The sequence below is a fragment of the Polyodon spathula genome, chromosome 19 (assembly GCF_017654505.1).
Source record: "Polyodon spathula isolate WHYD16114869_AA chromosome 19, ASM1765450v1, whole genome shotgun sequence".
Classification (NCBI taxonomy): domain Eukaryota; kingdom Metazoa; phylum Chordata; class Actinopteri; order Acipenseriformes; family Polyodontidae; genus Polyodon; species Polyodon spathula.
Genome location: NC_054552.1, coordinates 5,421,224 through 5,443,743, shown reverse-complemented (window position 1 = coordinate 5,443,743; position 22,520 = coordinate 5,421,224). Strand labels below are relative to the sequence as shown.

Sequence of the window (22,520 nt, the reverse complement as noted above, 5' to 3'; positions counted from 1 at the left end):
TATATATATATCGATATAGAGAGAGAGAGAGAGACCTTTTTTGAACGTGTTATTAAGATTTGATTGTAACACTCTCAGGTCAAACCAGGCAGACTTACTCAATGGATCAATTGCTGTTACATTGTGGTTGGTGCACTAATTCAAAGAAAACAAAAACCGGCACAGCAGATACTAATTACACGGCCTTTTAACCATGAAAATATTCTCTTGCAACCAGATCAAAATAATGACTATCCTTTCTTTCTTTCTTTAATTTACAGCTTGTATAATTTTTTAATATTACTGTTTTTATAAAAGACCTTATTCCTTTATTGTGTTTATTTCTTACTGCAGTGCACCATGGATGGTGTCTAGCTGCTCAGAATCTCCTCTCCTTGCCTCACTCTAAAAGCACAGGAAGACTGCATGGAAGGTAACTCCTACAAGTCTCCTGCACATCACTGTTCAATGTAAACTGTATCTCCACAGAAGCACTGATTGCAGGAGAACTAGCCTTTTGTTTCCCAGACCACTTAAAAACAGAAATGGTACCAAGGTATTACTTATTGCATTTCATTAAATTCGCTCTCTTTTTTTGCTACATTGTAGATGTTTGCTCAAGAAGATGATATACTGGCATCAGTGAAATCACATTTAAAAAAATATATATTTTAAAAGAATCCTTACAAAACTCTAGCTGCCTTATTTAATATCTGTCCCAGCTCATTTTTTTGTGCTTTACAAGAAACACCACTCTTTTTAGGCAGGAGTCAGGGGTTCTTTAATAGCAAATATTAAAAGCTTTTTGTTTATATTCAAAATACCATTGTTTGTGATAGCTGACATTACCAGCAACCCATGTTACTGGTAGATGTGAATGTTGCATGTTGTTCTACGAAGCCTGTTGACTTCAGTGCTTCTATTGTGTCATTCAGAAGTTGTCTCACAACTTTTACTGTCATTATTACACAATCTACAGTTGCGTGCAAGTTTCCTGTCTCAGACCTCCTAAACATTTAACACAAATGTCAAAGCGGTATTCATCACAACCAGCTCTTTGTGTTAAACATGGTTGAGCAATGACTGTGTTTTTTAAGACAACCATTTCCATTTTGACAATATAAACTTACTAGCTGGGGGAGGCTGTAAAACTTGTGAGGCACTGCATTTGTTACCACATTTAGACTGCTGTAATGAAAAATAAACAACAGTTACCTGTCCAATTTTCCATCTGGAAGAACTTGGCTTCTAGCAGTGTTAAATTCAGTGTAATGAGTGTCATTGTGTTCTTGTTCTGCTCCTTGTTCTGCTGGAATTTTTATTGATTTTATTTGGTCTTGCAAACAGAAGACCGTAATTATGTACTTGTCACCAGTTTTTAGCTATTTAGATAAAATACTTTGTGTTGTCATGCGGTGAGCCATCCAATAATTATAATTATGAGGTTAGCTTTCAAATATTTGATTCTTAGAACTTATATATATATATATATATATTATATATATTAATATATATATATATATATATATATATACACACACACACACACAGTGCTCACCGGTTATAACGCGCCTTGTTATAGTGTAGAATCGGTTATAACACGGTAGGGTCATGGCTCCCATTTGCTCCATAATGCCAATACAGTAGCCCTTTTATATTCGTTATGATATAAGCAATATTCAGAATGGGAACCCATCGGTATAATATTCTATAGATAGTTATAATATATATAATATATATATATATAATATTATATATATATATATATATATATATATATATATATATATATATATATATATATATATAATATATTGTCTAACTCTTTTTTTAACACTTGTGGAATCTTAGAAAAACACCTTAGAATTTTTATATATTTCAAAGCTAAAATGTTATTAGATCTTAATCTAAGTCCTAATAAAAGATAGAGATAACCTGATTAAAAAATTGACACAAAAACATGATACTTTTTCAATATTTATTTAGCCACAAATGATTCTAAATTCAATATCCAGGTGTGAAAAAGTATGTGAACCTTTAGATTCAGTAACTTGTGGCACCCCCTTGAGCAGAAATAAGTTCAACTAAGTGTAACTGTTGGTCAGTCTGTCTGTGACGGTGCAGTGGGTGTGGGTGTGGAGCAGACGTCACAGAGTCACTTCTGAATTTGCAAATACCCTACCACAATGGTAGGGTGAACTTTATTAACAAAAAAAAACACAGTTCAAAGCAACAAAAATATAAATCATAAGTCCCAACAGAGGAGTCCCTCTCGGCTCCTTGGGTGCACTCCTGGGGTGGTGAAAAGTGCAGGTGCTCAGGTGCTTAAGTGTCCAGTTCTGTTGTCCGGGGTGTGTGGTGTCCAAGGTGAAAAGTGCTGGCAGTGGTGCGGCAGCTCCTTGGCATCAGGGATCACTCTGACACTAAACACAAACACGTAGCACAAAAATAACCAAATAAACAAACACACAGCTCAGGAACCTAGCTCCAGTATTACCTCAACAAGCCTCGCACTTACAAAATGACAGCCCTTATATACCAGGGGACTCCACCCCATGATCAGCGCGACTCAGCACACCTGCCAGTTGTCTAATGCAGCACAGCTGATCACAGTGATTTTGTCCCCTAATATGGTCATTCCGCCCTGCACCAAGATGGCCAACTTCCGTTTCCACCCCTCTCTCCAAGCCGGCCTATCTCTGAACAGGCATGCAAGTACCTCTGCTTAGTGCCCTCTTGGGTCGGGAGGGAGATTTGCAGCTCAGATCCTCACGCTCCCTGTCACACTCTCACATCAGTTTTGAGGAATTTTGGCCCATTCCTCCTTACAGAACTGTTTCAACTCTGTAATATTTGAGGGCTTCCTTGCATGGACAGCTTGCTTCAAGTCTTGTCACAACATTTCGATGGGGTTTAGGTCCGGACTTTGACTAGGCCATTCTAAAACGCGGAATTTCTTCTGCAGCCATTCTGATTATTCCACTTCTTAATAATCATCTTGACTGTGCTCCAAGGGATATTCAACACCTTGCATATTTTTTTATACCCATCCCCTGATCTGTGCCTTTCAACAACTTTGTCATATATATATATATATATATTTTTTTTTTTTTTTCAAGCAACAAAAGGTAACAATTTTGAAAGGGTGTGTAAACTATCTATAGGCACTGTGTGTGTGTATATATATTATATATAATTTAACTATGCTTTATATTGTAAACATGAGGGACAGTGTGGTTAGATTTGTGCCTTTATTTCACATTTACATACCAAGCTTATTTTTCAGTACTGCTTACCATAGTTGAGCACCTGCCCATCTCTGGGTGACAGGGAGTAGCTGTTTGTGTCTGTCATGTGCACATAAAAAGAGTCCTTTTAATGAGACAAAACAATGAGTATTTTAAAGAACAGCTCGTCCTGTCTGCCGACTGTAAAGCTGACCTTGTTTATGACCACTTTGTGAATCGCTGATATTTTTTATGCTGCGTTTCTTTTAATGTGGTGAATCAAGCAGTGCCATGCTGAATGCCCAAAGTCCATTATGATGCCAACTGACTTGGGCACATTGCACAGTACCATAAAGGGTTTAATGCTGTAGGAAACCAGCCTTGGGGGGTGTTCTACTTGGCTGGAGTTACAAAACTTTATCCTGCTCTGCTTAATGTTTCGTGTCCTGGTTAACAAGTAACTTCCACTCTAATTAGTTGATTCCCACTGTGTGACACGTCCTGTCCACCTCTATAAATGAGCTTCTGTTGTCTCATTAGATCAATCACTGAGGCAGGATGGAACGAGTTTCTGTAAAGGTCTATTTTGCACTGCTGGCGCTGTTCTACTACAGGCAAAGCTATGCCGCTGTCCTGCCCTCCGAAAAAGGTAAGCAGCACGGGTCAACTTTTTAAAAAGTGTACATAATGTAAAGCTAAATAAAGTTATAATACCAGTACAGACCTTTCATCTCCAAAACATAATCGCACTGGGAAACGTATTGTTCCAATTTAGCTGTTTAGGAATTCTGTCTGCTAATCCTTAGAATAGATATGATATAGTGGGCTGTATTTCAATAAATCAGCATCCAATGCATCTACCGTTGGACTTCTGCTCTAATAATTGTATTGTATAGGCTTTTAGTATTTTAAGGTGACAATATTTAAATCTGCTGCTGTTTCAGTAACGTGAACCCCAGTGTGTTTGACTTTTTTTTTTTCTTGCTTCATAGGTCCTAAATGTGGGCTGTGTCAAATGGAAGGCAAGGTCTCAAACTTCTTCACCTTTTTATCTCGAATTGTTGGAGGGCAGGAATCTGCATACGGATCACACCCATGGCAGGTGAGAATGAGAGATTGTCAGGTCCGATTCACTTAGCTTTCACTTATGTCTGTTATTATGAAGCTAATGCAGCAGTTTGGGAGTTTTTATAGAAAAATGTCAAACTTTATTGGATTCATAAACAGACTTTAAATAGCTGAGGAGTACACCTAAATGAAGAATACTAATTTTATTATTATTATTATTATTATTATTATTATTAGTATTATGTATTTTCTCTGATTTATTCTTAGATTTCTCTAAAACAAAAAGGGAGGCATATCTGTGGAGGGACTATCATCTCTGAAAACTGGGTTATAACAGCAGCACACTGCATTGACTCTGAGTAGGGAAACAATTTGTATTCTCTGTTCTGTACAAATAACTGTTTAGATAGGATAGCAGTCTGTTTGTCTGTGTTCTCTTACCGATTATCGTTTACCAGAAAGTGATGGCTTTTTCCACTATCTGTAAAAGTAATGACCACAAAGTAATGACAGTTGCTTGGAGATATATATATATATATTTGTCTTTATCAGTCGTACTACACTATAGTCATTCATATGTGCTTTTTTGCTGTCAGTGTTTAAGGTCATTGGAATTGATACATGTTTAACCCTTTTGTATGTCAGTGTAACATTAACAGAGTTGAAAGTTTCTGTTGGGGACTATAAACAGTCTACTGTTGACAAAGAGGAGCAGAGCCTACCAGTAAAACGTACCATATCCCACGCACTGTTTAACCTGGCTAAACCGCTAAACTATGACATTTCACTGCTGGAGCTGGATGGACAAATTAAATTCAGTAAGCTCTTCCATGACTCATTTACATGCAGTAGATCACCTTTGTGTAGCAAGCAAGAAACTCTGAGTTAGTAAATTGAAAGTCTTTATACAAAAGCTAGATTTCACAGGGGGGCAGGTATCATAGCTGCACATTCCTAGTGGTCTGTTTTTCTATAGAAAAATAGAGAAAGAACACACATCATACAGCAGGCGGAATCGGGGAATTACAACTTCATTTGTTTGGTTTTAAGGATGTGCAAAAACACAAAGTAAAAGTGTTAAACACAGTTACTGTTTACTGTTGATTCAGAGTGGGTGTTGGTATTTTATTTTAATTAGAATTATTATGCCTATTAAGTTACGAATATTAAGTGTTATAAAATAATCAGTATCATCCATTTAGAACAGGTCATTGCATATGGTTACTATTTCTTTACAAACAATCCAGGTGATAAAGTCCAGCCTATATGTCTTCCCCATCCTGATGAAGTCTTCAAACCCGGAACTCTGTGCACTACCACGGGATGGGGGCGTCTGAAGGAAAGTAAGTGCTTTGCTTTTTTACTATCTCATGCTTCATGGGCCAACATTAGCCAACATGGGGCTGAATGGCAGTACTGCAGCTTTACATTTTTAATGGCTGTAATGCCATAAGTGTAATCCAGGTCAGGTTTAAAACATAGTACAGAAATGGATCTCATTATTCAAGTGCCAGTTAATTTCCCTCACAGACTTCATAGGGCTTAAGGCATTTTCCTCACTAACATTAGCAAACTGGGGCCCATAAACAAGATTAGCATGCTGTCAACTTCAGCTTTTTAAAGAAGCTCTTTAAAGCGTCTGCAAAATCACGCTAATGGCTCATCACTCTTAACTACATATATGCTTGTATCAGGGCAGGGGTAAAAGGATTAATAGTGACAGGGGCAGTGTACTAATATGCATTAATATCTGTTTCACATATTCATAAATACTATACTGGTATGCATTTAGCTCCCCCATTATGGAACTGCACGTATCAACACAACTGACATGAATATATATATATTATATAATATAGATATATCCGTAGATATATATATATAGATATTATATATATATATATAGATATATATATAGATAGATATATATATATATATATAGATATATATATATATATATATATATATATGTGTGTGTGTGTGTGTGTTGTAAGTGCTCATGGGCTGTTATTAACAATAGGAGACAATTATTCTCCTCCTTAACAGAGATATAGCACAGACATCTTCACGTTCTTCAGAACATCCAAATCTAGGCCATCGTTCTGCCCTATGTTTTGTGTGGTTATTGTTAGCTACAATGTCAGAATCCCTGAAAGGGACTGCTTTGCAGTTAATCAACATTGTTAATTCAGTTAATAGTGACTACTTTTTCATGGTAGGCTGCTGCCTTCTGATCAACTGAGTTAATGATGGTTAATGATCAGATTATGCTTTTTCAGCTTCTTGAATTTAATTTCTTATTTAGATGGGATGCTCCCTGATGTCCTACGAGAGGTACAACTGCCAATCATCGAGGCAGAGAAGTGTAGCGGTGTGCTGAAAACCTTCAGTCGTTCAGTGGAAGGGCACAGTGTATTGTGTGCAGGCTTTGAAGAGGGAGGAAAAGATGCATGCCAGGTGTGTGATAAAAGGATAGATACTGTCTTCACATGCTATTTCTATTGTTAAATATTACAAATCTGTTACCATGCTCAGCCTGTATAAAGTATTTTCGTTTGCAGCTTGAATTACTACTTAGGGATCTAAAAATTGGCATCTTAAAATGCAGGTCACTGGTGAAATCAACAAGGTGGTCATTAAATCACTGTGGAAAATACCAGCTGGGTATTTTGACCATTCAAATAGACCCCAAAGGAGAGTTAGCTGAATGTACTGTACATGAAGCAGTACCCTTATAAAAGTTTACCACAGTAGTTTCCCCATGCTTTTCCCTTGTATGGTATGCCATGCTTTTTGTATATGCTTTACCACACACCTCCGAGTTTTACAATGCTTGCCTATGCTTTACTATGCTTTCACTATGCTTTATTGCACTTTGCTATGCTTTTACCATGATAAACTTTTATAAGGGCAATGAGTATTAAAAATAACAGAACAGCACAAATCTCCACAAAGGAATAGACAGGACACCAGTTGGTAATTTTGTATGTTACTAGTGGCACTTCATGCATTGTTAAAGCCGGGATCAACCTGTGTCTAATTTAGGGAGATTCTGGAGGTCCCCTTGTTTGCCAGAGGGAGTCGGGTCTCTGGACTCTTGTTGGAATTACATCATTTGGGATGGGCTGTGCCCGCAGCTGGATAAATAACATTAGCAAATCAAAACCAAGTAGAGGATCACCAGGAGTCTTTACAAATGTGACACTCTTTCTGCCCTGGATTCAGAAAACTCTAACCCAAGGTAATGAAAAGGATTTGATACAGAATGTCCCAGAATCTTCTTGTGACCACCACTTCCTTTAGAATGCATATAGCACAGAATACTTATGTATGGGTAATTGCGTGATGATATATTTTTTAAAATGCAGGCTGTGGAACATTTGGATAAAAGTTATAGTTTCTTTAGCTTGTTGCATGGAGGGTTAAGATGCTTCACTGAAAGCACTTGTGTTTGAAAGACTCCATTCCAGTGATTAAAAGTTGGTTTATTCTAACTTTTGTGGTACAGATAGCCTAACATTTGTGTATTTTTTTGTTGTAGAGACTCGTACAATGAAAAAATCATCAAGTAAGTAATAATAAATTTTGTGCTAAATCCTTTTAATAAGCATCTCTTGAACATTGTTAGTTTACACAAGTACAAAGTTAGCTGTACACCAGGCACTGTTGTTGTTGCTGATATGTACAGTCTTCTTCTACCTGATTGCTCATTGTGTTTATTGAGTGTATTATTTGGAGCAGAGAGAGCTTTAATAAATACACAAAGGATTTAATAAAGTTGTACTGGGAAATATTAGTTTTTACAATAAACATGTTTACAAGCTTAGTCTTATTGTTTTTTTGTTTTTTTTTCTGTAATCCCAAGATGTTTTAGGATACTGCAAAATCTGCATATTTCTCAATATTGTGTAGAACTGTTCTAGGTAATAAAAATAACAATGATGAATGAAAAGTAGTGCATATTGAGATTTTAAATTAAAATGTGTTTTTATTATGGTTTTATGTTGTTTATAGATCTAATATTTTTGTCATGTAGAACTGTGCAGTGCCACAGATGGTGCACTGATTGGTACGGAAGGTGGTATAGATTATCCAGAGAAACCCAATCAGTTCTATGAGAACAATGAGTGAGTATTATAAACAAGACTTCCATCTGAAATAGAATTAGCTGTGTGCAGTAATAGAATCCATCAAACCCTAAAGATATGAAGATATGTATTTATTAGAGTGATTTTTTTCACTTTGTTTCTTAATTTAAATGCGACTCCTTCAACACTTAGGGATATTTTCACACTTACTGATATTTAAAGACAAAATATTATGTTTGGTGAGTATTGGTGTACAGCGCTTAGGCTCAGTGTATGGTACTGTGTTAGCAATGGAGACTTGGCCAGTTCAAAGTTTGTGTTAAATGGGACTATTGTTCAGCAAAGGCTGACAGTGCATGCATTTCAGATATTTCTTGTGACTGCACACTTCAACTGGCCTATTCACAAGGGGAAATTATTATGTAAATGCTCTGACTTTTTTTGCAACAGAGTGCAATTAATCTTATCCTGATAGAAAGCAACATAACAGAACTGCCAATAAAAACTACATGCATGGTCTTCAATTGCAATGCATTTGATTACTCATTATGCATCTGTTAAATACTTTACTTTTTCAGATTGTGTGTATGGTCTATACATGTTCCAGAGGAAAAATACATATTGCTGAAGTTTTTACGGTTTGATATTGAAGGTGGCAGTTCTTGCAACAGTGACTATCTTGCTGTTTTTGCTGAGGCAAATTTGCTAATCGGTGAGTATATTCATGTAGTCACGTCTAAAATCTTGATCTCTGTTCCCCTGAAGTGGTAATATTATTGTGAAACTCAATTACTGTTACAGGCCGGTTTTGTGGCAGTGTATCTCCACTCCCCATTCTGATTGGCTCCAGTAATGTCACGCTGAAGTTTCTGTCAGATATCAACAATTACAGAACTGGGTTTTCAATGACGTACAAAGCTGTTGAACCAGATTCTCAGCTAGGTAAGTTTTCCAGGCTAAATATTATAAAGCATATTTTTTATTAAGCTGTCTAGCTTGCTGGAGTTTTTGAGACATTATCTAAAAATGCAGTCTTTGTTTTATTTCTATTTTATTTTTTTATATCAGAATAGCCCCCACTGAATTCCAACAACACATGCATTCTGGTAATTGTGCAACCACAGAAACATAGCAGTCGCTCAGAGTTTGTTGAGGTCCCTGAGGCAAAGATGTTGTGGTTACACACAAAGGATTCATGCTGTATAATCACATGTCTTCTCTACCTGTATCATAGTTTCCCTTTACTGTTGATACTAATTACTGCAGTATGGTAAGGAGATCAAATATTTCAACTCAAACTGGTGAAGTACATTGTAAAAAATAAATGCATCATTGGTTACCTGAGCTTGTGTAAGTGGTAAGGGTGTGTCATTTATAATTGTCCTTCACGTAATTGCAGGCTCTGGCTGTGGATCAGTTGCTGTCCTTCTAGCAGAGGGTATTATTCAGAGCATGCACTATCCCCAGCTGTACAACAAGAAAGCAGACTGTCACTGGGTTATCTACGCTCCAGAAAACTATGTCATTGAGGTATTTGTATAGAGACAACGTATTTCATTTCATACAGCCATTTCCCCAGCACTGACAGAACACATGTTTTTCAGCTGGTGTTTGAAGATTTTGAACTTGAACAGTCCACGGATTGTGCCTACGATTCCCTTAAAGTGTACGGCGATGTAGCAGGATCAGAGGAAATAGGTATTGGATGTTATAACAGCAGCTGTGATCTATTAGGATTTCCATTCGTCTAAAAACATGGCAAGAATAGGTGCTAATGATCCTAACTGTTTGTTATGTGGTAGTCAATGCTTTAGTTAACTCTTTAGGGTCCAAGGTATGCTCACATGTGTTTTTACTGCTGTCAGATTTGTGCCTCTGACTCTTTAACTAGAAAGGTTACAGGTACATGCCATACATGGCATGAATGTGCACACACTAGGCTTCCATAAAAAAAAGTTAACTAGTCCGAGACTCACTCTGTTTTGCTATAGCAGTTTTTCTTTAGTTTATTGTTAATAGTTGTCTATCATTATAACCATTCTCTATTTACACACTATTTTATCTATAACCATGGCTCATTAAACTCAAGTCTTTTTTTCTTTGTTGTTTGTATGCCCCCAGTAACATTTAGGTTTTTTTTTTTTTTTTTTTTTGTTTTTTTTTTTTTTTTTTTTTTTTTAGCTACGTTGTGTGGCTCAACCATCCCACCGCCTGTGCTGAGCTATGAAAACGTGCTGGTTATACAGTTTACCTCGGACAGCAGCCATTCATACAGGGGATTCCGTGCAGCATTTTCCTTCATTAGTAAAGCAGGTGCGTTATACTGTAAAAATAATATGTTATATGAAAATGTGGATATGTATAGCATAGTATTGGAAATATGATATGATCACCTGTGCTAACTCCATATGTACCATATGTCACTCTCCTGTCATCATAACTCACTAAACTCATTTACCACTTTTTTTTTTTGTATATCACCCTAATGTATATAGAAATATATGGTAAGCAGTTTTCTTCATAATTGATTATGTATTTGTTTTTTAAACCAACAGTCCTGCATGGTCTGGAAGGATCTGAAGACTTACCGGCTAAAGCAACAGAAATCCCATACACAGACATGCCAAATGGTTTGCTTCATTCTTTTGAACATTTAGCTCCCTATATGTATCTTTTTAATGAAGAGTAGAAGCAATGGAAGGTCATATGAGGACAAGACAACACCAAAGAACCTTGTGTATCAATTTTATTTTAGAGAGAAATCTTGCCTTGCTGAACTTCCATGGAAGCGGGTATATAAAAAAAAAAACAGGGCTCTGCCCTCTGCCCGCCCATTGTTTATATCACAGTGTATGAAGTTAATTGTAAAAACTTACTTGGAATAAATATTTAAATAAATATTCTGTTAAATCACTGAAGCCAACAGCAGTTTGTTTGTTGCATGTAACGCGGTTCTCTTTTTCAGATGTGTGTGGAGTGTCGCTGGTCCCCGCCAGGTTTGTCTTCAGTCGCATCGTTGGGGGTGAGGAGGCGGTCCCCAACTCCTGGCCCTGGCAGGTCAGTTTGCGTGTTGCCAGTGAGCATGTCTGTGGAGGAGTCATTATCAAGCCGGACTGGATCCTTACTGCAGCACACTGCCTGCAGGGCCGGTGAGTGATATTACCTTTCTCTCAGCACCTTGCAAAATGTAGCAAAGCTAATCAAGGAAAATCTCAGACATAGTGCACAGTGAAGCAATGTTAAAAACATAGAGCCATGGTATGTTCATGGGGAAAGAAAACTGTAGAATTAACGTGAAAATGTACTGGTACAGTTTCATTAGAGTGCCTTCAATCAGTGATGTTAACACTTTAGTGTACCTCTTTGTCTCTAAGTGAAACATACTCAAAGCTGCTGGTAGTTGTTGCTGGAGATCATGACATTTCAACTGAAGACCCAGGAGAGCAGGTGAGTGCCAGTCAAACAAACCGTCAAATAATACATCATTTTATACAGGAATATTATTTATTTATTTATTTATTTAAATTTTTTATTTATTATTATTTTTTTTATATATTTGTACAGAAAAGATCAGTGAAGAGCATCATCCTTCACCCAAGCTATAACGACTCCTCTAATGATTATGATGCTGCCTTGCTGCGGCTGGCTGCTCCCCTTCAGTATAATAACTATGCTCGTCCAGCTTGTCTTCCTGAAAACAGACAGAAAGTGGAGCCGTCCAGCCTTTGCACTGTCACAGGTTGGGGAGGGAGAGCCATAGGTACGGCATGGACATTGATTACCTGGTGCATCCTCTGAGTTCTACTTAAGCAGCTTTTGGTTTGGTATCTTGACATGCGTAGCAGCTATTCATTTACCATTACATTAAAAAAGAAATGACTTCACTGATGATGGCATTAGATGAAACGTTTGTCTACTTGACTGTTTTCAATGTGTTTCAAGGTGAATCTGATGAAAAACTACAGCAACTGGAGGTGCCTGTGCTGGAACAGCAGGCCTGCAGTCAGTACTATCCTGACAGGACCACAGAGAGAATGTTCTGCGCAGGGTTCCCCCTGCAGGAAGGAAAGGACACCTGCACGGTAAGGAAGCAGCCGAGGTTTGATATAAAAACAAGCAAACAATAGGATACTTTGTAATGGCTACTGAAATATCTCACATTGCGTGTTCTGTTGTACTCAAACAGCTATTGTACAGTACATTACCATATTTATCAGTCTATGCAGTGTGTGCTTTTTCAGAGCATTACCATGCACTGAATACTTCATTGTTGAGTACAACAGTACTTGAATTATAAGATTGCATTTCTTGTTCTATAGATTCCGTCTACGTTCCCTTTGTGACAGGGTGCATTTAAGTCAGCAGCGGGTGTGGGACAATATAATATTTCCCAGTCTCTACCAAATATGGATGTATGTCTAATTGTGGATTTATTTACTTTTATGTTACTGTCATTAAACAAAAAAAAACTGACATTGTTAAATAATTACAATTATATATATACTGAAAAAAAACACATTTCCAGGGTGATTCTGGGGGTCCACTGGTGTGCCATTCTGAACACTCCAATTACATTGTCTATGGGATTACCAGCTGGGGCGCTGGCTGTGGGGAAGCCCAGAAACCTGGAGTCTATGCCAGTGTTCCTGCCTTCATGGATTGGATTCTTGAACAGCTCAACTGTAAGTAACGCAGTGCAATGTCATAGAATAGCTGCAAAATAAACCTGCTGTTACATTAGTTCCCAAATGACTGTGTGTGATCTGGCTTGAAGGGTATGCCAGCTAGAAAATCATGTTGCAGTCAGTGCCCAAAGATGCGATCCAAGGGTGTGACTCACTTACCATGAAAGGTTCTAGGATTTTCCATTTCTGTTTGGTGTTTTTAGTCAGCAAACCACTGTGTCCTTTGAGGACTAGTTAAAAACACCAGCCCTGTTATGGAAGTATTCTGTAACTATGCCATTGAACTATTGGTGTTTCAAACAAGTAACAACCATTGTGTATAGTACTCAAAATCATCATTTAAATATCAGTAGCATACTGTAGAACATCTGTATTCAATGTTGAATTTGAATATAAGGTATAATAGGGTTATAATATGTCACATTTAATACAGTGAACTCATTATACATGACTGTTGTGTTTCAGCTGCTGCTGATATTCCTGAAGGCGTACAAAAATCACTGAACAGTATGCAGCCAGAGAATAATTCACAACAGAGAGGTGGACAACATGAAATGACTGGTACTTAAGACCTGTCACCTGACGCCTTATCAAAACATTTGTCAACTGAATGTATTCATTTTTAGATTTCATGATTGAATCTTTATGGATTAATTTGTTTCCATATACTGTAGCTTCTACCAAAAAACATCTGCATAATCACTGTATTTATATCATAACTTCCAACTGTGGCACTAATCCTGAAACACACAAATCCTTCCTAGGCAGTTTCCACTAATGAATCAACTACTGTTAACACATATACAATATTGTATACATACCTGTAATGGTTTATGTAATTCACTCTAAATGCAAAACTGATACCACAAAGTGGAGTGAACAAACTTTTCTGCTAAAATCATTTTTAATAAGGTCTGTAAAACTCAATATCTGCTTCGCTGGTTCCAAGTGCAGTCTGTAGCCCAATAAATGCCATTTGTAAATGCATTCACCTACCCCAAATACAGTATTTCCCAACAGTAAAATGATATACAGCCCTCTGTCCCACGTATGTCCTCAGGTAACTTCCTCTATCAGAGCAACAGGGCCAGAGTAAACGCTCTCAGTAACTGTTACAATCGCCTACTGACAGAGTCCCAATTCAGACCACATTGATATTACTCTGCTTTAAATTGAAACACATAGGATGGACAAATGGAACAAAAAACAGGTTTGAATATATAGCTTTGAAGTGCTTAAGGCACTAAAAAATCCCTTGAACTCAATGCTTTTCAAATATTCTGTTTTGTTTTAGACAACACACTCCTGCACATGGAGACCTCAGAGTGTTCAAACACTACTGACGAAGTTCATTTGGCTTCTGGCTGTCAAGATGTCATTTTATTGCAAACAGCAGGAGAGGTCCAATCTCCCGGCTACCCAAACAACTACCCTAATGACGTCAGGTACGTTTGTTTCATTCTGGGCTGGTGAATACGGGCACTACAATAATTCTGCTTGTGATTACCACAACAATGACTTATTAATCCCCTAACACTAAATCAACAGTCAAGAGTTCTAGGTGAGTTTTAGCACCCTGTTAATAAATCTGATGCTGTTTAACTCATGGAATGCAATTCCATTTTCAGATTGATTTTATACATATTCTGTAATAATATCTTGATTTCTACAGCTATCTCATGATTGCATGTCTTAAAGGTGTTAATATTCAGAGATATTGAAGATCTTATATATATTTTTTTTTTTTTCAGCTGCCAGTGGAGAATCATTGCGCCAAAGGATAAGATCATCAAAGTGGAGTTCAAAGAATTCAATATTAGTACAGATGGAGGAAACTGCTCTGATTTCATTGCTGTGTATAATGGAATGTCTCAAGACAAGAATTTAAAAGGTTAGGTTGTTTCTGTAATTATAACCTTTGGGAAAGCTGTGGATATGTTCAAGAATGAAAGCCAAATTATGGTTTCTAATGCATTTGTTTGTATTATAAGTAATATTAAATGTGTATATTAATACCTTTTTGGTTTATTCTGCAGTTAAATTCTGTGGCGATACAAAGCCCTGCACTTTGTGGTCCAGTGGCACTGCTCTTACTGTGGAATTCACCTCCGATGCTGTTGGAACTGCACTTGGATTTATGCTGGAGTACAGTGTTCAGGATTCAAAGGACGAATAGTTTTTGAACACACCTTCCATCTGCATTAACTCATTTCAATATTCACAAGAATATTTCATGTTTTCACATCACATTTTTAATATACAATAGGCACCAAATGTATTTAGCTTAAAATAATAATTACAAAAAAAATAAAAAAATAAAAAATCCCACAAACTTGTAGCACTCATGGAAACAACATTTATTTGTGTTTTCTTAGTCATTTTGAGAATATATTTTTCATGATATGCTGTAATCAGTAAAAAAAAATAAAATAAACACATACCAGTTTTGTTACAGTATATTAGTGACATATTGCCAATGTCTTGGAGATCTTTTATATTTTGCTCAACAAATTGTATTTATCAATCAATGCGAGTTTCAAACACAAATTTAAGCACTTGCATAACATAATAAAAGCACTACAAATAAAGTGTTGAGTGTTGTTTGTTTTGTTGTTGTTGTTGTTGTTTTATTATTATTATTATTGTTGTTATTATTATTATTATTATTATTATTATTATTATTATTGAACAATACCACAGTCCCTTTATTTTTTCTTGAAACACAGTAAAACTTTGAGAGGGCAATATTGTTTGTGAAGATGCACTCTTTAAAACGTATATTCAGCTCTAATAATATAGAAAAGGTCAGAGGAAGTGAACCGGCTGGGTAACTAAAATTTTTGTGGAGTTGCACCAGTAATAAGAAGAGTTTAAATCTATTGACTTACAGTAGGTGGGAATTCGGATACATACTGTACTTTATTCCTTGTGTCGACATTTGAATGCAGCTATAAAATACTGGGGGCGACTATCATCAATTGAGAAACTGCAACCTTGTAGTCTCTCCGTTGTCACGTTTCTGTTAACACACAACCTTGGAATTGAGGTGAAGGTTCACTGCCTTTGGCAGTACACCGAGTCCGAGAGTAGAGCTGGGACTCTGAACAGTGTGCCTAGACGAACCAGGACAGGCAGAATGGAGCACAGCCTGGTAAGTCTGGACCTTTTGCGATTAGTTTATATACAGTATATATATATACATATACAGTTTATCTAATTTTACAGATTGCATTTATGCTGAAATGTTTTGTATCCACAGCAAATAAAATACCTGCAGCTCGGCTGTAAAACCATTAATTAATCCTGGCTGAACCTGCCGTGCTGTGTTAATTTAATAACCTTAAAGAAATGTAGCTTCTAGATTTATTTACATTATCTTAGTAAAATATTGTTTTCTTCCTTTTTTACATGTTGGAATTACATCATTCGTTACGTTTACACGTTTCAGAATTTCTCAGTGAAATACAGAAATAAAAAAAAAAAAAAACGTATTAGTAGGGTATACATAATTAGTACTAATATAGTAATTACAAAGTGCGATAAACTAACTCAGATATATACTTGGCATTAACTGAATTTGAAGAGACGACATCAGGTGACGGGTGGAGATATAGCATGCAGAGACGTTTGCGTCTAGTGTGGCTTAGTTATTGTGTGAGGTATTTGAATGTTTTGTTTGTCTCAGAAACATCAAAGGTTTATTTTATAGAAAGCACATTCGCCGGTCCATAGAACTAACAAATAAACAAAAACAGTTTGGAAAACATTTCCACCCTTCATCTCCAACAGAGAAGAAAGTCTTAGGTCAGGGCAGGATAATCACCCCACGCTGGCTCAGAACAGCAGAGGACACTAAACGATTTGATTGGCTCTCGAGTGGGGTGATGACTCCCATTGTAATTCTGTAGGCGCAATGTACAGCACCTCACTGAGTGTAAATGCATGTATTTTGAAAAGCAGATTCCAAATATGCTTTTTCACCAAAACACTGATTTGAAAGACATCATTTAGACTCAAACCGAAACCCTAACCACCATTTTATGTACTGTAGAAGATCTTGGTTTATCTTGACTGTAAGTAGAGAAGAAATCAATCCAAACTGTATGATTAATTATTTACTATATTATTAAAAACAACAACATTGTCAAAGTTACTTCTTTTTTCCTTTCAGCCCAGTGCTGCTTACATTACTCGAGGTACTGAATACAGCAGATTTTATATTGAATCATTACATCACACTTCACATACCATTTCCTCTCTTCTCAGGATCACACTTTTTTGATTGGAGTGTCAGTAGTTGCAGTGACTGTACTCTTCCTGTTATTCAAATCTGTGGGTTCAGGAGATTTAAAGAAAACCAAAAAGTCTCCTGCAACCTTACAGGACTCCAGTACAAAATATGCATTACCTTTAATAGAGAGGAAGGTAAGATCCTATACCAACTACAATACATTGAATGTGAAACTCTGTATTACCATATCATGCAATGTTATACTAACCCTGGCAGGCTGACATGTGCTGAGAAATAGTTTAATTATTTCCTGCTGCTTGAGCATAGGCCTACTCGTAATGAACACATATTTGAGAAAAGTATGTACAAGAGTAGGGTTTGAGACTTATAATATAGAACATGAATGATATACAGTTTATTTGCTATACAGTAGTACCAAAAACAAACACCTGTGCGAATTAAATAGTAGTAATGCCAAGCCTTTTAAATGTATCTTTTTCTCTTTCCAATTCTAATTGAATGCAAGCACGGAAAATATAGTTCTATGTAACAGCCATCTCAAGCTGTGTGGTTGATTCTAACACCTATACACCATGGTGTCTTAACAGGACATTAGCCATGATACTAAAAAGTTCAGATTTGGTCTTCCTTCTTCAAAGCACATACTTGGCCTCCCCATAGGTAAGCATGTATTTTGTTGTTCCTGCATGCTACTGGAGAAAACAACTGAGATTGCATTGCAAATGATAGGTCTGTTGAACAGAATCTGGGGGGGGGGTGTACTGTAACATTTCAGGGTATTTTTTTTCTCTTTAGTCCTCTTCATGTAATTCTTTTAGTTTTTGATGTAACTACAGACCATAAAGCCTCAATGCCTATCAAATGAATCTGAGAAGAAAAGGCGGGGTAGATATTTATCCCTAATAACATCCTTAATAAAACGTTCACAATACAAAAGGTGCACTTGTTACCATAACAACCATTGCTCTGCTGTAGTACATACAGAAATGACTGGTCATGTTTATATTTTAACATGCTAAGGGTTAGTATTCCTAATATATCAGTATTTTGTTTATTTCTGTAGGTCAGCATGTGTACTTGTCTGCTAAAGTGAACGGTAATCTGGTAATCCGTGCCTACACTCCTGTCTCCAGTGATGAAGACACAGGCTTTGTGGATTTAGTTGTAAAGGTAACATTTTAGTTTTTACTGTGTCTATATACCTTGTGTCATTTTCTTTTTGCATTACCAAGCATTTTGTAATTGAGTGTTTGACTGTATGCCATCAATGCACAGAAACTAAAGGCAGCACAATTGTTTTACAGGTGTACTACAAAAACACTCACCCAAATTACCCTGAAGGTGGCAAAATGTCTCAATATTTGAATAACATGAAGATTGGTGATACCATAGATTTCAGGGGACCGAATGGACTGCTTGTTTATAAAGGGAAAGGTATGACCACTTGCCATTAATTTTAGGGCAGCAAACATTTAGTCTGCCTGTATTCACAACTATTGTATGTCTTAAAAGTCAAACCCCCTCTGTTAGTATCAATACAAAATAACTCACCACCACGAGAAGTGAATTACTGTAGCAGTTCAGTTAAAAATTATTAAGAACAATAAACATACAGTAGAGATCATTGAAAAATACAAGATGGATGGTGTTTAATACAAAAAGACTGTCTAACTGTCATCAGTGTGTTATTAACTAGCAGTTGTGATGATACGCAAGTCTATGATTAGACAAATGCAGTCAGTGAGTTGTTTAGTTGATGATGAAAAACACTTAAACCGGTATAGAATTTTACAAAGTTGAATTAAAAAAACAATATGGCTGCACCTGCTTTTGTGTTATTTACTTGTGTTATACACTAGCCTACGCAGAGTGTGGGAAGTACCGTGGTTTACTTTTTAAAAGCCCCAGGGCAGTGTCTTCTTGTATTTTATTACTTCATTACTTTATCTGCTTCTACCACCCGATTAAGTGTCCTGTGATTTAAAAGGTAATTTCTAATTTGCCAGTGATTGCTAGAAGTAGATTGCACTGAATCCAGATGGCTGTGGTCAACTCCAGAATGACATTAGTTCATATGCCAAAGGGAACATTAGAGTCTTGGTATCTCAGAGACTGAATACCACAAAGACCCTAAAACAATAAGTATGTTTTGATGTGTCTATATCTTTTATAAAAAATTATGCATTGTAGCCGTGTATAACACTCATATTTAAAATACTTATTAGCTGCATTAGTGCTGAAGTTAGATTTAAACTTTTATTTCTATCTTTAGCCTGTAGGTGGCAACCTTTTACAAAAAAAAATCTTTTAGGTACACTAAACCTTTTGTTTAAGAACCTGTATCAACTTCTTCCTTGCAGATTACTCAGATATAGTTTCTCCTCTGTTCTTATAAAAAATTGTAAATTTACATGAATGCTTTTCTTTTGTGTTGTATGCAATATTAAGATAAACCTGTCTTTTTTTTGTAGGTAATTTTGCAATCCAACCAGACAAAAAATCAGAAGCCTCAAAGAAATCTGTCAAGCATGTTGGAATGGTAGCAGGAGGAACAGGTGAGAATGACTTGGAAGTGAGCGCTCTTCTTTAAAAGCCCTCAGTTCATACAGTAGAATTAACTTTACCTATAGAACAGATTTGTGTGCTCTGAGGTGTTCAATTGTTTTTGTATCGTTCATGTAGGCATCACTCCAATGCTGCAGTTGATTCGTCACATAACAGCGGACCCCAGAGATGACACAAAGTGCTACCTCATTTTTGCTAATCAGGTTAGACTATTTCTAAATAACAATTTTGTAAGAAACAGAGGTGGATACACTTAAAAATACATTAACTGTGCTTACACCAAATGTATATGATTAGGAAAACATATTTGTTACATACAGTATTAATAAAGTCCTCCTGCTGTTTAGACTGAGAAGGACATCCTTTTAAGAGCAGAGTTGGAAGAGGTTGTTGAGAAGCACCCTGAACAGTTTAAACTGTGGTATACTCTGGACAAGCCACCACAGGGTAAGGAAATGCCTTTTTCCCTTGATATCAAACAAGCAAACTAGTGCAAGCTAGTGCACTTCAATCTTGATCTAATAAAGCTTCGATAGCTTTTTTTTTTTTTTTTTTTTTTTTTTTTTTTTTTTTAAACACCTCCTGTTTCTGGACATGGAACGGGTGGGTTGAGTGATCTTTTGTTTCAATTAATGCCAGCCTCAGGGCGAAACATATTTGTTTTTAAATAAGAGATTCAGCCCTAAAAATAATCATGTTATACTTTTAAGGTCTCTTTTTGGCAGTTTCTTGAATGGAAATGACAAAGCCTTTGTCAAGAATAGCTCTGAAGGGACTCCCAAGTGGTGCATCCAGTAAAGGTGCTCCACGTAGAGTGCAGGACGCGCCCTATAGCCTGGAGATCATGGGTTTGAATCCAGGCTATGTAATTGCCGACCGTGATCGAGGGTTCCTAGGGGCGGCGCACAATTGGCTGAGCGCCACCTGGGTAGGGAGGGCTTAGGTCAGCAGGGCAATCCACGGTTCACCGCGCACCAGGGACCCCTGTGGCTGATAGGGTGCCCGTGGCTCTGCAGTGGAGCCTCCAGATCTGTGTTGTCCTCCAGCACTACAGGTCTGGTGGCTTCGCTGTGGATCCGCAGTGCGAAAAATTAGGGATTGGCAGGAGCATTTTTCGGAGGACGTGTGTTTCAGCCTCCGTTTCCTGAATCGCCCGGGGGGTTGCAGCGGTGAACCGGGATAAAAATAATAATTGAGCATTCCAAATTGGGGAGAAAACCAGGGGGAAAAAAAAACATTGTCGACACCTAAAAAAAATAAATAAATAGCGCTGGCTTATCTGGTCTATTTATTGGCTGTTCTTAAAGAGATCTACTCTGATTGCCTAGTTTCCTTTATTGGTTTTCAGAATGGTTGTTACACTTAAAAAGCTACAGGTGTCTATTTAACTGATCTAAACTGTGGCAGATCTAAATACTACTGTTTAAATCATTTTAAAAAAATGGGACTTTGTGAAAGCAAACATCTCAGAGTCTCCTAAGTATAGGTAAATCGATTTGTCACTGTTTAGAACCATTGAACATACCCAACCCGGATTTGAGGTTTGAAGTCATCAGAGAGCTTCAGATCTGACAGCTGATTCTTGTGTTTTCCTGTCTGCAGGTTGGAAGTACAGCTCTGGTTTCATTAATGCAGATATGATCAAAGATCACATGCCGCCTCCAGCGGACGATGTCCTCATCCTCATGTGCGGCCCTCCTCCCATGATTCAATTTGCATGCCAACCCAACCTTGACAAACTGGGTTACAAGCAGGGAGCCCGTTTTGCTTACTAACACAGATGTGGAGCCAGGCTTTTACTTACTGAAGTGTGTTTTATTGAGAGCAATTAAACATTTACATTGGAAAGTCTGCCTGGCTTTTTTTTAACCTGGTGTTTACTATATATTTTTAATGCAAGGATACATCACAATAAAAAAGAAACTTGTTCAAAACCAAAAATATTTGTTACTTTTAATGTTGATTTTACTCTTTCCCAGTGCAAGTCATTAACAAGACAGAAAACAGTTGTTAACATTAGAAACACTCATACCATTTAAAGCTTACATGAAATAAATGCATTAAAAATTAAATGTTACAGCAAAACATTTGGAAAGACGATATCTGCTTTTCTGTTGGACAAGTTGTTGAACAGCAACAATACATTTACTCAAGGCACATCATTGATCTGAGTCCCAAAAACAGTTTGGGAACCTTATGTTAAGTCCCCTGTCAGCCAGTTATTTTGTTTAGCAAGTTAGTTTGTAAAGGACTGTGTTTTAAGGAATGCAGCAGGACTTCAGAGACACTTTGCACTAAAGATAAACAGCATTGTTTATAAAGGGAAAGGTATGACCACCTCCGATTCCTTCTTAGCATCTATTCATGCATTCTGTATAATTCTTTATCACATTTCATTTCTGCAATCGTTATTTTTCTTGTAAAACAAATAATCAACTTTGAGAAATGTTTAATCCACCGCTTTAAAAGGAGGGTATACAACCTGCAAGTGTGCTGCTCACTATAATATAGGACCCCAAAACTAAATGATTAAGAACATTTAAGTGAGTAACAATATAATTTATTATTTTCTTATTTGTTTGAGAGAAATATGAACTATGCTCCCTGATTCACCAGCGATATCAGTACAGTGTAACACTACTATATTTACTCCACA

The 22,520-nt window shown here is 36.8% G+C and overlaps 2 protein-coding genes across 3 annotated transcripts; both read left to right on the top strand.

The window, feature by feature from the left end:
* Positions 1–15: 15 nt before the first annotated feature.
* On the top strand, positions 16–15,635 carry LOC121294874 (ovochymase-2-like). Of its 2 annotated transcripts, XM_041219023.1 has the most exons (25): positions 16–412; positions 3,747–3,855; positions 4,199–4,308; positions 4,542–4,633; positions 4,920–5,092; positions 5,522–5,617; positions 6,580–6,731; positions 7,320–7,515; positions 7,816–7,842; positions 8,311–8,401; positions 8,941–9,074; positions 9,164–9,304; positions 9,762–9,892; positions 9,967–10,060; positions 10,544–10,675; positions 10,918–10,992; positions 11,328–11,511; positions 11,737–11,809; positions 11,927–12,122; positions 12,305–12,444; positions 12,888–13,044; positions 13,513–13,608; positions 14,342–14,492; positions 14,799–14,938; positions 15,084–15,635. In XM_041219023.1, the coding sequence occupies exons 2-25, from the start codon at positions 3,765–3,767 to the stop codon at positions 15,221–15,223; spliced, it is 3,012 nt and encodes a 1,003-aa protein (XP_041074957.1). In that variant the 5' UTR covers positions 16–412; positions 3,747–3,764; the 3' UTR covers positions 15,224–15,635. The 2 variants fall into 2 exon arrangements, with proteins under 2 accessions (XP_041074957.1, XP_041074958.1); XM_041219024.1 differs by lacking the exon at positions 16–412 and having other exon boundaries at positions 3,304–3,855.
* Positions 15,636–16,103: 468 nt separating this feature from the next.
* Positions 16,104–21,715, top strand: LOC121294875 (NADH-cytochrome b5 reductase 2). The gene is made up of 9 exons (XM_041219025.1): positions 16,104–16,198; positions 17,314–17,472; positions 17,887–17,959; positions 18,363–18,469; positions 18,604–18,733; positions 19,771–19,854; positions 19,982–20,067; positions 20,212–20,311; positions 21,467–21,715. Exons 1-9 carry the CDS (start codon positions 16,184–16,186, stop codon positions 21,637–21,639), a joined length of 927 nt encoding a protein of 308 aa, XP_041074959.1. The 5' UTR covers positions 16,104–16,183; the 3' UTR covers positions 21,640–21,715.
* Positions 21,716–22,520: the final 805 nt, after the last annotated feature.